The 17500-nt window shown below is 30.7% G+C and overlaps 2 protein-coding genes across 2 annotated transcripts; both read left to right on the top strand.

Annotated features, from left to right (window-relative positions):
* The first annotated feature begins 6605 nt into the window (after positions 1–6605).
* LOC102604119 (ABC transporter I family member 10, chloroplastic) lies at positions 6606–10978 on the top strand. Its single transcript, XM_006340089.2, has 6 exons — positions 6606–6777; positions 6876–7050; positions 7896–7982; positions 9428–9553; positions 9640–9762; positions 10584–10978. Exons 1-6 carry the CDS (start codon positions 6716–6718, stop codon positions 10791–10793), a joined length of 783 nt encoding a protein of 260 aa, XP_006340151.2. The 5' UTR covers positions 6606–6715; the 3' UTR covers positions 10794–10978.
* A 3230-nt stretch (positions 10979–14208) lies between these two features.
* Positions 14209–16268, top strand: LOC102603782 (fasciclin-like arabinogalactan protein 11). Its single transcript, XM_006340088.2, has 2 exons — positions 14209–14849; positions 15843–16268. The coding sequence occupies exons 1-2, from the start codon at positions 14352–14354 to the stop codon at positions 16059–16061; spliced, it is 717 nt and encodes a 238-aa protein (XP_006340150.1). The 5' UTR covers positions 14209–14351; the 3' UTR covers positions 16062–16268.
* The last annotated feature ends 1232 nt before the right edge of the window (positions 16269–17500 follow it).

Here is a 17500-nt window from a genome sequence, read left to right as displayed (position 1 = left end):
AATTAAAAAGAAAATTAATTTCTACTAAAAGAAATTTCAATTCTCCCTATTCAAATTTGAAAATTTGAGATCCCTAATTATACATGTTATAGTTAAAATGAGTATACGGAGAAGTTATTTTTAAAACTTTTCATGAGTTTATTTTTTTATAATTTGAAAATTTTGACTTCGACATGAAAAATAAATAGTTAAATCATAAATGTGTGTGCTATTTTTGTTGTTGTCAGTTTCCGTTTTACAGACTTTCACGTCACGTGAAAAGGACGATGAAACTTTACCAGGTAGATGAGATCAATTGTGTGTCACACCGTTAGTGAAGTATTTGCCGTTTCAAGTGATTTTATGAGTTCTTTTTTTATTTTTTTTCGATGAAAATTCTATCTTCGTTATTAATAATAAAACAATAAATATCTTTCTTTATTTAATTAGAGATTTGGATTCGAATTGTTAAATTGCATTCAATGAAAAATACTTTTATCGTAAAATAATTTTTTTACAATATAAATCCACATAAAGTATAATCCAACCTATAATATCGAATATCAGATGAAAAAAAACTATACGTACTCTTTTGTTAAAGTATACAGAGACTTTACTCAAGTTATAGTTGTGCATTTTTTTCATAAGACAGAAAGTTTGTTAATACTACTAATATTTATAGAATCTTTTTTTTTTTAATCAAAATATTTATAGAATCAAATAGGGAAAAAGTGGTAGACAAATTCTTACCAAGCAATCCCAATCCCAAGACTCCTTTTTGCCTTTTTCCATCAATTTTTTTTAAAAAAATAAAAAATATATATAACAATAATAATAATAATAACATACTTAGGATAATTTTACATCAAAAATGTGGAGAGGATGGATAGTCTTACACCTATCTCGTTAAGAAGTGGGAAAATTTAAATCATAAGTCGCTCAATATATTCGTTCAAATTTGATTAGTTATTGATCCATTCATTTATTAGATTGGTTTATTTCAGTTCATTAAAATCAACGCCATCTCAAATTGATTTATGAGAAATTTATCAAAAAAATATTTTGTTTAGTTTAATATGTTATATAAAACCATATATAAAGAAAAATAATATTTTATTAAATACTTAAAAATAAATAAAATAATTAATACTAATAAAAATGTACGATTGGATTTTACCTCTCTTTTTATTTCCTTTCATTTCAATTCAAATAATTTCGAGTAAATTAATAATTTACTTATTTTAATCTGCTCAAATTCAATTAAACTCGTCCATTTATTTTTATAAATGAAGAGAATCCCAAGATTTGGGTTTTGATTTTTGAATTAAAAGGTGTAAACGTGTAACATAGATAGTGCATATAATTACAGAAACATATTATTATTTGATTAAGGTTGATTACATTATTAGTGCTTTTTGACTTATGTTCCAACCTTATTATATAATTTATTTTGAAAAAAATATATAATTAAACATAGTGTTGGTAAATAGCACCAAAAGTTGTCGGTGGAGTAATAAATTTAAAAAATGCCAATTTATTTAATTTGTTCCAACATTTAGTAATTGGTAGGGACTCCACACACATATTACCTACTCTTCCCACTATAAAGTGTTCTATTTTTCTTTCTACACGTGGTATCTATTTTTAAATTCGATTATTCTATTTTCTTTCTTCATAAGGTATCTGTTTAATACTCAATTTATTTAGATTTACGTTAAAAAAATTCATATTAAGGTAAAGTATTATACACCTGAGATTTATTTTTTTGCACTTGATTAAATCATGTATTTTATTATAATTATAAGCCAAATAAAGCATTTTTAACTTTAGAAGTATGTCCACGTTTAGACATCTCAATTTGTTTATAAAATGTTCATTAATATCGATTGTCCACCAGACACAACAAAAATGAATTAGAATATTAAGTTATTAGCTGATACCAAATTATGATATCTTGATGTATACTTTCAAAATTAAAGCGCTAGCATATAAATTTTAAAATTCCGAATTCGACTACGATAAGTCATTTGAAACAATGGTGTCATGAATATGGATCAATCAATACGAGTTGTGGTGCAATGGTGAGACTATTTCACCTTTAATTAAAAGCCTCAAATTCGAGTCCTAGATATGGAGAAAATTTTATTGAGAGTGTCACCTCAGAATGAGCCCTGCAATATGTAATTCAAATTTAGTTGAAACTTGAATATAGGCTCCAAACACCGAGCGAAAAAAATAAAAGGAATATGGACCAAGGGGGTCACCTTCAATGTGCCGTGCAATCATGCAATAATAGAGCTAATAGCTATCACTAATTAATTGCATTGTCCATTTCACTTTGAATGCTATTCCAATCTTTCATTATTTTTCCATTTCATTTGAGTTTGGTAATAAATATCATTTGCATGGCCTTGTGAATTTGGTAGAACGATAATAATATATGTGATATAATTTTATAAATAAAATTTAGAAAAGATAATATATATATATACACTTAAACTTTACTCCTATTTTTACTCAATCGTGAGGTATATATAATATATTCAAACGTATAATCATTTTACACTATTGATTATATTAAATTAGTTAAAATTTATAAGAAAATAAAAATTATTATTCCTTCTATTCGAATTTATGTTGCGTTGTTTAAATTTTGAGAATCAATTTTTTAATGTTAATTGTGAGCTAATTGAATATATATGGAGCTTGTAAGTTTTTAAAAAATAAAATTTATCTATTTAATAATAATCAAAAGTACTATAAACTAAATTATATAATTGACAATTTAAAATATTTTAAAAATATATGAAAAAATATATTAAAAAAAAACTTATTTTGACTTTCTAATTCAAACAATGCTATATAAATTATAACAGAGAGATCACAATAATTATTTTGTTATGGTCCTTGTTGTCCTTTTTATTTGCCGTATTTAAATTTTGTCCCTAACAAAGTTGTATAAATATAGCTTTTGAAAAAGTACACTCCTCAACAATTTTAAATTTCCGTCTAATAGTTGCTCATGTATTTTTTGAATTTTACTAACAAAACATTAAAATTGTCTGTAATAACTTACAAAATTTTAGATTATAATCTATCGTCTTCTCGTAAGTTTTTGAGTTTGTCCGGAATAAATCTTTAAACTATGATCTAAAATATTCATAAATTATTAAAAAAACAAATTATTTAATAAATAACTCTTAAAAAGCGACAACCGATAAAAATTTCTTATAAAAATCCCAATAAACAAAAACAAGCAAAATTGGGTTTAAAAATTAACTATTTTTCTAATTTTCACCCAATATTTTAATATCTGCATTAAAATTCAACTAAATCTGAATTCACGTTTGAGTGGTAAAAATTAAAATTTAATTAAATCTCAATTCACGTTTAAGTGTGAAAATTTTGACTTTTGATGATTAAAAAGGGTTTAGTTTCTTCATTGAATTTTTATTTGTTACACTTTAATGAATTGCATGATTGGACTTTCCCACAATGAACCATCATTTTCATGATTAATTGTCCTTTCTCTTTCTTCTAATTGATACAATTGTCCTCACCTTTTTATGAGCTGTTAGATTAGTTCAAATTATCAATATAATTATGAATGTCTTGACACTTTGAGATCTTTTAAAATCAATTTTATTTGTAATGTAGCTACTTGGCAATATAATTATCACTATCATGGTCCATTTTGGCTCATGGATTGGGAATTGCACTCTTGGATAAAAATACAAAGAAAATGCAATCATAAATGAAATCATTTACAAGTAGTAAGTTTTGATAGTCAACTACTTTTAAGAAGTTAGGTCATTTTCTCAAAATACTCCAAAAATATGTTTTATTTTATTTTATAGTATGGTGTTTGGTATCAGTATTAGGCCTCGACTAAATTAAAATTCACGCATTGCATGACTCATTAATGAGATCGATGCTTCCAACATGACTTTCTTGGTATCTGTATCGAGCCTCAACTAAATCAAGATTCACGCATTGTGGGATTCATTTTGGGAGCACGCTTCCAGCGTCATTTCCTCCTTTCCTAGATGCTCGAATCCAAGAAGGCGAGAACTATAATAAATGGTGGAGCGATCCAAACTATCCCACCACAATCTATATTGATAAGTTTCATGTTCTTACTTATAGCTCTCTATTACACATAGATAAGGAGTTAATTTTTTAAATGGTCACTGAACTAATAGTTATTATCTTAGAAAATATTTATCGACACAAATACGTTATTTGTAAGAAAAAAAAATTGGTTTTTGACTCGATATTGATATCTACATTAGAGCTCGATTAAATTCAAATTTATGCATAGAGCTTATTTCTAAGGTCGATGTTCTTAATAAAAGTTTTTCTATTCTCAAATACTCAAAACTCAAAATTTTCAATAAGTTGGTACACCTTATTAATAATAACTAGTGCATCAAATATGGCATATCTCACTAGTTAAGTTTTCTTCTATAAAACATGACAAAAACTATAATTACAATATAAAAATATCAAATATTCGTTTGTTGAATCCCAATTTCCAAAGCTAAAAGCAGACAAAAAAACTCTCAAGTCATTTTATTGAAAAACAACAAACAAGAAAAAAGAGGACATTTTTTGAAAAAAATAAAATAAATGTACGTGTATACTATTCACAAGTATGAACAGAAGAAAAGCCATGTGAAAAGGAATAGTAAAGTGGTCCTCATGATTTCTCATCAAAAATTCAAAATCAAATAAATCTATACTTTTTAATTAATTATATTGTTCTTAATAATATTGAACTTTGTAGAGCAGAAAAATCAACTAATAGCAATCAATTACAACCACTTTTTGATGATTTTTGACTATGTTGTTAATAATGAATGGCTTTTTTTAACAAGCTTGACTTTTAGAATTTATAAAGGATGAATTGATAGAGGTATAATATAAAGTCTCGCAAATTTTTAAATTTAATTATGTTAACTCAATTTTAATATCCGAATCAACTGATACTCACATCATTTCATCCATTTTTCATTTCGGAGCTAGGGCACAATGTTTTGATAGAATTTTTTTTAAAGAGAGGTATCATAAGCAAAATAGAATTAATAAAGGGGAGGTTGAAAAAAATTAAGTTGAGATGAGGTATCATGCGTGAAGATTTGAGTCACTACAAACAAGTTAAGTTTGTGAGTTATCCAATATGATAACTAGGTTGAAATGCAAGTCGTGTCGATTTTTCATGACTTATATGCCTTCATTATAAAATATTTATTTTCTCATCTTCCTTACTTGTAGCTATGAAATCATGACGATCGAATATGCAAATCCATGTGAGTTTCATTTATTAAGCAAAACATTGGGCTAGGAAAAATTTGCTAAGCCCATTAGAATGTATAAGACAAGTCAGTTACTTGTATACTAGGTTGTTATATTGCACAGACCTTTATGATATATTGGAGTCTAGAGCTATTTTTATTAGTTTAATATCTAAGATGTGAGTTATCGACTTACACGATATTAACTCGATTTTTTAAAAGGGTAGCGTCCTTTAAGATAGCTTGCTACCTGGGCTTTCATGTCTCCCATACGTTGTACTACTGCACGGGCCTAGCGCAGCCCACCAACTCCAGTCCAATACTTTATTTGGGCCTGGTGTCTAGGTCACAGTGTTTGAGTGATGTATATTTTTATTTTATTTTTTTAAAGTTGTTGGAAGGAAATACATGTTAAATATATACTACATACATAATGATTGATATAATTAGACTTGCTTAACAATTGAACTAATATAAATGCTGGAATAGAAAGAAAAACAAGTGTATAAATATTGTATATTGCTTAAAGATACATTGAAATGGTCATAAGAGACCAGGTGTAAATGATCCTATAGTACACAAGATGAGAGAGATGAGATAAAGATAGAAAATTAAAATACTAGACAATTAGTAAATAGTCGAATACTGTATGCGAAGGGCTAGCCTCATCCCTTCCCCTCCTTTTAGTAGTTAGTAGTTTTTTTTTTATTTTACTTGGTGTGCGATGCCCATATTGAAGTTCGACTAAATTTAAATTCACATCAGAAAATTTCATATTGAGAATAAACCGCTACGTAACAAAAGTTGCTATGTATGGAAGGAAAGTAGTACTTAATAGTTAGTAATCACTAAAGTTTCTTATTCTTTATTTTGTGGTACTATATGTTATTTCATTTGCTTCGTAGTGTGTTGCTATTTTTTTTTTCTTTGGATAAACCAAGGATAACTCGCAGTCGCTACAACCTCTGCCACAACCTTTGCCCTTTGGGTGAGCACTTTATGCGCACTGGGTTAACCCTCCACTGTGTAATAGCCTGCAAACCACAAAGGGCATGTAAACCGCACTAGGCATGTTCTATGCGACAGGCTCGACTCAGAAGACATTGAGGGGGAATCGATCGCGGGCCATTCGTGTGGATAACCACCCTCCAAACCAACTGAGTCATCCCGAAGGACAATGTGTGTTGCTATTTTACTATCTACTTTTCTTGTTTCATTGTTGATTCGGGGTTTATGAGAAACAACTTTCCAAGCTACCTCACTAAGATAGGAATAAGGTCCGCATATATCTCACATTCTCAATTTGGTGAAGTACTTTTGTGTTTCAATTTATTTGACACTCTTATTCCGAACACCTTCACATAAATACTTCATAATTTAAGTACAATTTTTTTTCAGAAAAGCCATAGACAAGCTTGAAATCGAGTTTTTGTTGGGTAAAAATGATACAGTCTGTTTGTGTTCGAGCTTCAGCTCTGCAATTGCCACCCATTAATTGTCACAGGCAATTTCTGTTTCCTCACATTTGCGTTAATTTTTTTATTTTTTTGGGAAATATCCATTTGTTATTGATACCATAATTTGCTTACCATGTGTTTGTAGAAATGCCGCAATGACTGACAGTTTTGCAATTGATGCTCAAAATCTTAGCTATTCAGTTGTGTCAAGACAAGGAAAATTACTTCCAATTCTTAAAGATTGTTCACTACAAGTTCCTTCTGGACAATTCTGGATGCTTTTGGGACCTAATGGTTGTGGAAAATCAACCCTTTTAAAGGTATATACATCTAGGACTTTTTTTTTTTGGTTGTTAGTCTGTTAGAATTGATACGAAGGTGTGGTGGTCGAGGATTAGCTTAGAAGACTAGTAGTAGGTAGTTTTGCGGTTTTTTTAAACCAGTAGTATTAGTATTATTTGGGAAGATGTGATTATACGTGACGTGTCGCAATTGAAGCTTATCGAGTATACGACCTTATATAGGAGATTATGGAGTACACAAATTAAGTTAGAAGGATAGCTAGTGGTTTAACTTTTTCTCGCTTATCCTTCCATACTTGTAGTTGTAGTAATTTATGTTAGTTACTTTCTATTGTCTCTTGTACTTTGATCATCGCACTATTTTATTGTAGTTTTTATTTTTATTTTTCTTTGTCATGCTTTCTATAGTATCTTCTTTGATATGCTTTTTCATGAGCCGAGGGCCTATTGGAAAAAAACTTCTCTACCCCCCAAGGTAGAGGTAAGGTTTGCGTACATTCTACCTTCCCCAAACCCCACTTTTGGGATTATATTGGGTATGTTAGTGTGTTTTTAATATTTTATTATTTTCGTATTTCTCATTTTTAGTTTTCTAATACTAGTTGTTGTCTTTTATGCTTCGATTTTTTCTTACTATCTTGCTGTGGTTACTACTTATGTTTCTATCAATGTTGTGTTTATGCTTTTGTTGCCCCGAAGGTCTATCGGAAACTATCTAGTTACCTGCACAAGGTAGGGGTAAGCTTTGTGTACATCCTATCCTCGCCAAACTCCACTTGTGGAATTACATTAGTATGTTGTTGTAGTCTGTCAGAATTAATGGGGTTTTGTGTTTTGTTCTTTTTTGGGTGAAATTGTTTCAGATATTAGCAGGTCTATTGAGTCCAGATGAGGGGTTCTTGTATGTGGAGAGGCCAAGGAGCTTTGTGTATCAGAATCCTGATCATCAGGTCTGTTACTTGAAGCAATTTTCAGGTTTTTTGTTCTAAGTTGCCTTTAGAGGGTAATGCTGCCAAATTTTCAGTTGTCTTCGGATTTGTGGCCCTCTTTTGTGGGTTAAATTGGATGATTAAGCGAGAATGATTGGATTCCCATATTGTGCTGATGACTTCTAACTTGTTGATAATAAATGAATTGTGAGATTAATGGTCTAAATCTCGAGATTCGAGATACTTATCACAACAACAACAACAACAACTTATACACCTCAATTCCAATCTAGTCGGTCAGCTATATAAATCTCCACTATCCATGTCACTCCATTTAAACTCGCCTCAGTCCAATCTTTTCGGAAAAAAAGGATTCTTATCACACCAATTCAATAATTGAGGATTGGGGTTTAATGGAACCACTGCAAATGGATGTAAAACACAAGGGGGGCCTAAGGATGTTGCCTAATGGTCAATTAAGTGGGTGAAAACCACGGAAGATGAGTTCAATTCTGAGCAGAGACCCAAAAAAAGGCCTAGGCGATCTTTTTCCCTTTGCTTAAGCCAATGTGTTACCAGGTACCTGTGCTGGTGTGAGGTAACTAGTACCTAGTGAAATAGTCAAGGTAAGCTGGCTCAGACACTGACATTATAACAAAGAGAATGTTAATCGTTAGTGAACTACAAAAGATTGAGTGCTTCATCTTGTATAAGCTTTATTTCATATTAGAGAATCAAGTCCCCTTGATAACTATCCTACTGATGTAATTATGCTTTTGGTTTTTCTGGCTTTTGTTGAACTATATCCCAATTGAGTTTAGATTTGGAAAGACCATCACTTTTGAAAAAAATCAGCAATTTTCTGTCATAAGGACTAAGTTATTATAGAACTTTTATTGAAGCCCTGTAAGTAGGCAAAATCTGGAAAGTTCTTTACTTTCTACATTGTATTGCTGATTATACTGGTCTGTTACTCTGCATGACCGTAATTTGGGTGGATGGTGCAGTTTATCCATCTTCGTAAAACCTCCAGAATATGTGGTAACAAAGTCCTCATCATTTTGGCATTGCACTTATGAGTCATTTAGTAGCACAGGTGTCTGTCATGATTCTGTACTCTGCATTTACTGATTCGAGAATGTGAATCTATGGAGTTTTTGCTACATCGGTCCATTTATCTTTTGGATGGTAAATCTACAAGGCTTCTTATCATAGCCTCACATGCTTTTGGCATGATGAGTTCACAAGGTCTCTGCAAAACAGATGTTGTGCTTGGTGCGGCTAAAGCAGAGAGCCACATTAGCCACATTAGCCACATTTGCCACATTTGCCACATTTGCGTTATGTGTTATGTTAGTTTGTCTGGATCACTGGATGGTTTTTATGAATTGGACTTTCCACGACTACATATTAAGTAAGTATTCTGCTCTGAAATGCATGACCTTCTTTATTTCTTGTGCTTACAGGTCGTGATGCCAACAGTGGAAGCTGATGTCGCTTTTGGTCTTGGTAAATTGAACTTAACACCAAATGAGATTAAGACTAGGGTGGCAAAAGCTTTGGATGCAGTTGGGATGTATGAATATTTGAAAGTATGTTCTTCAGGTATGGTTTCTTGAGTTCCTAACATATTATACCGAACTGCTCTCACATCTGTGCTTTTGTTTACACTGAACAGAAACCAGTTCACACTCTTAGCGGTGGCCAAAAACAAAGGGTTGCTACAGCTGGTGCTTTGGCGGAAGCTTGCAAAGTTTTGTTACTTGATGAACTGACTACTTTTTTGGATGAAACTGATCAGGTATAATCTGATTCAACTTTTATCTCACTTTGTAGCATCCAATCCTTCACTCTGGTCACCTAAATATGTAGGGATCGTCTGGTATGCCGGATAGGATAAGCAAATATATCCCACCTTCTATATGGGATAGTAATCCCACAATTTTGGTAGAAGTGTTGGGATATAAAATAATCCCGGGATTAACTAATACCTCAAACCAAACATGGGATAAAGTTAATCCCAAATTTATCCTGGGATTATTATCCTTATCCCACGTACCAAACCACCCTATATTAGTGTGCTATCCAACTGTAGAACTATCAAAGGAAAGCACCTAAAGGGTATTTTCTTGAACTGAAACTGCTCAAGATAATCATTCAAGTGAAATCCTATGCACAAGAGATTTTCACAAACTTGTAACTTTGGCTCATGTTCAACAGAGAGAGGTAGCATAACCAGTGTAAAATATATTAATGCTATCCATATTGTGTTGTCAAAGGCAAGCACGCTTAAGCCCTGAAGCGAGGCTCAAAATGTATTGAGAGCTTCGCCTCACTTAATGTGCCCTGCAGTGTCGTCATCAAACTAAAGTAGTATTTTTCTTCGACTGACTCGGGTACTCTGCATGACATGCTATTCCTTTTCCTTGTTCTATATTCTTTCAATTCCTTTTTTGCCTTTGGCTTTTGTGTTACCCGGAAGAGGAAGGAAGCTTTTCTAAATTTACTCCATCGATGAGGAGAAGAACAACATGCTGTTTAGTGTTTAGTACGGAAATTCTTTTATCTAGAATAGATAAATTTTACGAGTGAATTGTTTTTCTTTCCTTCCACTTTTGCTAGATTGGAGTGATAAAAGCAATGAGAAACTCCATGGATACCTCTCAAGGAATTACCGCATTGTGGGTAACTCATCGCTTGGAAGAACTCGAGTTTGCAGATGGTGCAGTGTACATGGAAGATGGAAGAATCGTTCGACAAGGTGATGCAACTAGTATAAGGAAATTCATTGAAGATAAACTGGCATCTTATGTCAACCAAATAAACTTGTAACCACTTTTCCTCAATGAATCCTGTACGTGCTGATGCGGATCCAGAATTTGAATATTATGCGTTCAAGTTCAGGATTTTACCACATCACATTTGATTTACAAGATCGAAATCTGTTATTTGTATGTATTTAGTGAGTTTTTACCATATACACAGTAATCGAGTCAAAGTTACTGGGTTCGGATGAATCTGTAAGTTATACTCTATATCTAACATTGTGTATATCTATTATTTATACTAAGATGAAGCAAGATAAAGTACACAACTATAACAAATAAACTGTTATACACCCTGTAGTGAACTGTTGAAAAATATCCCCACCAAAAGTTTTTTTATTATTATATTTTCTTCGCTTTATATGCCTAAAAGAAAGTGTATCTATATTCTTTGCTATGTAAACATTTGGAGTAGAAAAACTCTGACACTTTCTTTTGAGCCGAAGATCTATCGAAAACAACATTTCTATTCATTTATCTTTGTTCTTTTGAGCCGAAGGTCTATCGAAAACAACATTTCTATCCGTTTACCTTACAAAGATAGTGATAGGGTTTGAATACATCTTACCCTCTCGAAACCCAGTGGTGACCATTATTTCACATCAGTTGGATCGGTCAGTTCGGTTTTATGTATTATCGATTTGATTTATCGGTTTTTGGTTTTTAAATATGCTAAATCAATAACAAAATTAATAAGATTTTTTTATTGGTTTTCGGTTTATCCGTTTTGATCCTCAATGGTTCGGTTTCGGTTTAACCAATAAGAAAATACTTATAAAATAAATATATGATTTCTCTAACAGATCGTTTGATGCGACAAGACAATAATATAACTTTACAAATGCTCATAAAATAGAAATAATAATATCTAATATGAAAAGAACTATACAAGTGTAACATAGAGAAATTAGGAGGAACAAGGTTCTTACTTTAGGTTTTGACATTTTGTATAATGTGAAGTTGTGAACTCAAAGTAACTAGTAAGGTATTAAGATTAATATTTAATATTTAATATTTATGTACAGATAAAAGTAGTAGATTAGTACAATCTTAATGGGTTATTGGTTTACGCAATAACTCAATATTAAAATCCAATATCAAACTGTTAACCCGATAATTTTTTTTTATAAAACCATTAAAATACTGTTAACCCAATAGCAATAAAACAATAACACTTTTTTCGATTCGATTTTTGCACCCCACTAATTATTCCTCATAGGTGGTATTCTGGTAAAACATCAAATTAGAGATTTTGATGTAATGTACTAACTGTTTGTAAACTTTCCCATAAACTTTGTTTAGTGAAGTCTCTGTTTACTCACTTTGTGTCTATCATAGATACTGTTGTGTTGAATAATTAGATCAAATAATGGTTAATCATGTTTAGAAATTTTTCTTAACTGAGTTTGTCTGCTGGTGATGGCAGTGGGTAAGCAGTTTACTTCAACTTTAACTAAATCAATAAGATTTGAAATGCTAAGAAGATGGTGAGAGCATACCATAAAAAATGAGTTTAAGTTCTAAGCACAGATTATATAAAAACTCGCGTATTAGTCCTAGGTGAGAGGAAGTGATCTCTTATGACCACTTATAAATATAGTAGAAGAAAATGATCTTTTTATTTGGTAATGTAAATAGTTTTTATTTATCTATTTTAAAGTAACTAATCTTACTTATCGTAGTTGATTTCCCGTCTGTAATTATCTTTTGAGAGACTTGATAGCGTTAAAGTTCTTTTACACTCAATGTAGAACTTATGACCTCATGTATGGAAAAGGATCGAGCTATCAATATTTTTACTAATACAATAGTTTTCAAGATTTGACTCTTTCATAGCTCATACATACATTCCCTCCTCTTTTTGTTACTCATAAATATAGCACTCCATAACTATTACTTTCTTCTCAATTTATGTGAAGGTGATTGATTGGGCATGAAAAATGAAAGAAAGACTTTGAAAATTTGTGATCTAAAATAAATCATAGATATTTATATGATTGTAAATAATTTTTTTTAGGACAGAAGGAAATAAATAAATAATGACACATAAGTTGGGATAAAAGGTATACTAATTTATTTAATATTCAAGTATATCTTGGTATTGTGAAGAACCGAATATGATTCTTTACCTTGATCTAGAGATTTCGAATTTCAGAAAATGAAAAGAAATCCCGATAAAAAGTATTTTTCCTTTTAATGGTCTTATATGTCATGAATCGGGATTAATCAGACTTTTAAAACAGATACCAAATATCAAATAAAAAAACTAAGGTGAAAGGTTACCACGAAAAGAAGAAAATCAAGAAAAAGGGAGCCTAGTTTATGACCCCCCAAGAGCAATATGTGATGAATTGGGACCAACTTTAGATAGACCATGGCCCCAAATAATCAAGAATTTCAATATTCTTGATTGAAGCTTCCTTTTCAAGTAATATATATTCAAACTCCGTTACAATGACATCGTTAGTTTCAATATTCTTTTATTGTTATAATAAAATATTGTTATATAACATATATAATATTTAACATAACATGAAAATCAGTCAACAAAAAATTAAGTTTAACCTTTATAAGACAAGATTATTATAGAAAATGAATGTTATAAAGAGGTTTATGTATATGACATACCAATCATTGCATTAGATTGTATGCACTCACAAGTGTACAACAACAACAAACTCAATGTTGTTTCATAAGTACGATCTGAAAAAGATATAATATACACCAATTTTATTCCTATCTTGTAAAGATAGAAAAAACTATACATATAAAACTTTATCTCTCTATCTTCCTTCCTTTCTAAGCAAAATTATGAGCAATAATACTTTCTTAACCTCCACCCAAGCCCCACCCCTCAAACTTTTCCATTCTACTCTCTTTCAAGATTTTGATGGTCAATATTTCAAAAAAAATGAATTATTTTCTCCTTCTTGTAACCACTAATATTGTAACTTCTCACCAAATTTCAATATTAAAGGAATGCCATACTAGCTAGGATTATGTAATATGAAGAATTTTTATAATATATGTGTATTAACTCGATTGCAGCTGGTAATCTGTCTTATTTATATACATTTGTTATTAATTTCATTTATTATGAACAATTACATATTATTACTTTTAATATAATTTGATGATGATTTACAAATTACTTTATTACGATCAATAGATAAGTTTCAAGTGCGTATTCTTCCGCTCCAACTTATAAAGGAAACAATACTTTTCCCAAAATTAAAGCTTGATTCTGATAGGATCCTCGACCTTTAGTAAAATCGAGAAAAAAATAAAGACTATCAATCAGAAAGAAACAAGGTCACTCTCTCTTCTCTATAAAGAGGAGATAATACATGACATAGTATATATACTTGATTATTTAATCAACAAGATATTATTCGTAAGTCGACATAGCTCCATAAATTAATTATAAAACTAAAAAGCCTTCTCTCACTCACCAAACACATTCTTCCCTTTCCATATATAAAACCCTAAACTTTCTCACATCTATTATCAACAAAAAAAAAAAAACACTACATCATTTCCCTCTATATCCCATTCTTGAATAAAAATGAAACACCAAATTTTTATTATTATTATTATCCTCCAATTTTCAATTTTAACACTATCTCAAACAACCCCTTCTGGTCCAACAAACATAACACAAATACTAGAAAAAGCAGGCCAATTCACAACATTAATTAGACTAATGAAAGTATCACAAGTTAGTGATCAAATCAACACACAATTAAACAATTCAAATCAAGGCATGACTGTTTTTGCACCAACAGATAATGCATTTTCTAGCCTAAAATCAGGCACAATAAATTCATTAAGTGCACAACAACAAGTTCAATTAGTACAATTTCATGTTTTACCAAATTTTATTTCAATGTCACAATTTCAAACTATTAGTAACCCTTTAAGAACACAAGCTGGTGATGCTACTCCCGGAGACTTCCCGTTAAACGTAACGACGTCCGGTAATCAAGTTAATGTCTCTACCGGAGTTGATGATGCTACTGTTTCTAACACAATTTATACTGATGGTCAGCTTGCAGTTTATCAGGTATTATTATTCTTGTTACGTTTATTTGGTACGATGGAAAATGTTTTTTCAAGAAAATAAGTTTTGGTTGCGAGAAACAACTTCTCTACGTTACATAAGGTAGGGGTAACACGTAATGTTACGTGTAGGGTTACACTGGATATTTTGTAATTGTTGTTGTTGTTCATTGTGAGAAAATGTTTTACATTTTGGGCATAGGTCATTTTTTTTAATCAATTGACACTTGAAATATTTTTTTTCAATTTTTTAAAACTAAAAGATTTGCCAATCAATAATATTATTTTGGATCATGAAGAAATGTTTTTGAGGAAAATATTTTTTGCTTACCAATCAAATACCGAGAAACATTCTACCGGGGAATTAATAGTTTTTAGAAAACAAGTTAGTTTTCGGCTATGTTGCTCGGACTCTTCAAAAATGTCGACGGATGCGTATCAGATCCTCCAAAAATAATGTATTTTTAAAGAATCCGACACAGATTCGGCAACATTTTTGGAGAGTCCGAGCAACTTAGATTTTTAGAGATTTTTTTTAAAAATAATCTTTATTTTTAATTCAATGTTGACGGTTAGTCAAAGGGTATAAGTGAGTCAATAATATAAATTGAGGATAATTGTTGCAAAACAGGTTAATGAAGGATATTTTAGACCTTTTGCAATAGTGTCGGAGCATTTTCGCCTCTTTTCCTGTTGAAAAAATATATAAAGCGTACACCTCAAAAGTAAAATATCGATAGATAGAAATTCTTTAAGATTTTGTTGGACGATAATACCCTTAAAAAAACTAAATTACCCCTTCACATAATTGACATGCAAAGATGTAATATTATAATGAGAGTATATATATAAGAATTTTTACACCATCATCAGATGGTCTTTAATAATTTTAGTAGTAGATAACATGTTTTATTTTCGAGATAAAAAAATTGACATTTTTTTAAAATGTATATTTGTAAATATATTTTCGATGATCTGACAGTGTTATAATTCTCAGGTTGATAAAGTGCTTCAACCTATGAGTATTTTTGCTGCTCCTTCTCCGGCAGTGGCTCCGGCTCCGGCGACACTGAAACCAAAGGGCAAGTCTCCGGCAGGATTGAGCCCTACCTCCGGCAATGACGACTCGCCGGCGGATAATTCCGGTGTTGAGAGGATTGCCATGCACGGCACGGCGGTTTTGGTTTTTGGAATTTCTTTGTTTGTATTGTTGTAAATTTTAGAAAATGAACGGTGAGGATTCGTTGTGATTTTTTTGATGAGTTGATTCAACGGTTGTGATTCATTCGAATAATTACTATTTCATTTTAAATTCTTCTTTTTCATGTATTTTTTTTTACCTTTATTATTTTTGGGTATATTCATCTATGTAAACTACTAAGAAATTTTTTTTGATGTATCTACAATTATGTGTATTTTATTATATTTTTGTTCCAAGATTTGCCTTACATCTTACTCCATTTCCCTTGTTCGCTTTAACTTGTTCGGTCTGAACTTTACACGTTCCTTGAAAAATAATAATTAATATGATATTTTATCATAATATTCACATTGATTGATATTTAGTCTTAGACTTTAAAAATTAATTATAAAAATAAGTAATTCATTTTAAGGATAGAATTGAACATGAAAAAAATAACATATTTTTCTTTTGATATACTAAAATTTGAAAATGTATTTTTACTACATTAGATAATAAAAGGAGTGAACGGAGGGAGTATAATAGAAACTCAACAACAACAACAATAACAATAATAACACCTCAGAGAAATTCCACAATAGGGGTTTGAGCAGGGTATACAAAGTATACATAAGACCTTATCTTACCTCGTGAAAGTAAATAGACTATTTTCAAAAGACCCATCAATTTGAGTAATGCATTCCGAACAATTTTTAAAAAAATTACTTAACAAATAATTAATAGGAAAAATATAACAAAGCATTCAACAGAAATTCTGTCTAATCAAGTAAACCAAGGATACAAATTAATATGGAAAAATTACATAAATACACATCTTATTTTATTATAATCTCTAAAGTTTTCTACCATTTAAAAAAATTACAATAATCCTCTCTTGGTGCATCCCTATCTTCTCTCGGATACATCCTCATCCTCTCTTGGCTACACCCCTATCCCTTCTCGAATACATCCCTCCCCTCTCAGATACACCCCTCACATTAAGTAACGTGTCATTCACAATCCGTGAGCTATGTATCCGCAGGTATCTGATGTAACTGAGATCCTATAAATATAAGGGATTTTTTATAATTTGAAAAAATAATAGGGATATGATGTAATTAGCTCTTTAATACTACGAGATTTATGTAATTTTTACAATTAATATTAATAATTTCTAGAATAAACATTAAGGAACAAAAGGGTTTAGGTTATCATCTTGACATGCTAGTTCTTGAGCTGGATCATGTTTTCGGCCCACTTAGATAGGCCCAAATAGAAACTTGATGTTCAAATTTTAGAAAGTCTCTAATTACACAAATATTTCTATTATATTTACTACTTCTTTTTATAGTTTGAAATAATTACATTTTATCTCACTATTTAATAATTTTATATCAGATTTCAAGTCAAATACACCTAGATACATGTGTTTTGCAACCAGATACAATAAAATAGAGAGGGAAGCGAGTAAGAAC

This window comes from Solanum tuberosum, unplaced genomic scaffold (genome assembly GCF_000226075.1).
Source record: "Solanum tuberosum cultivar DM 1-3 516 R44 unplaced genomic scaffold, SolTub_3.0 scf00017, whole genome shotgun sequence".
In the NCBI taxonomy this organism is placed as follows: Eukaryota; Viridiplantae; Streptophyta; class Magnoliopsida; order Solanales; family Solanaceae; genus Solanum; species Solanum tuberosum.
Note: the sequence above shows the minus strand (reverse complement) of the source record. Positions and strands in the feature narration are given on the sequence as shown.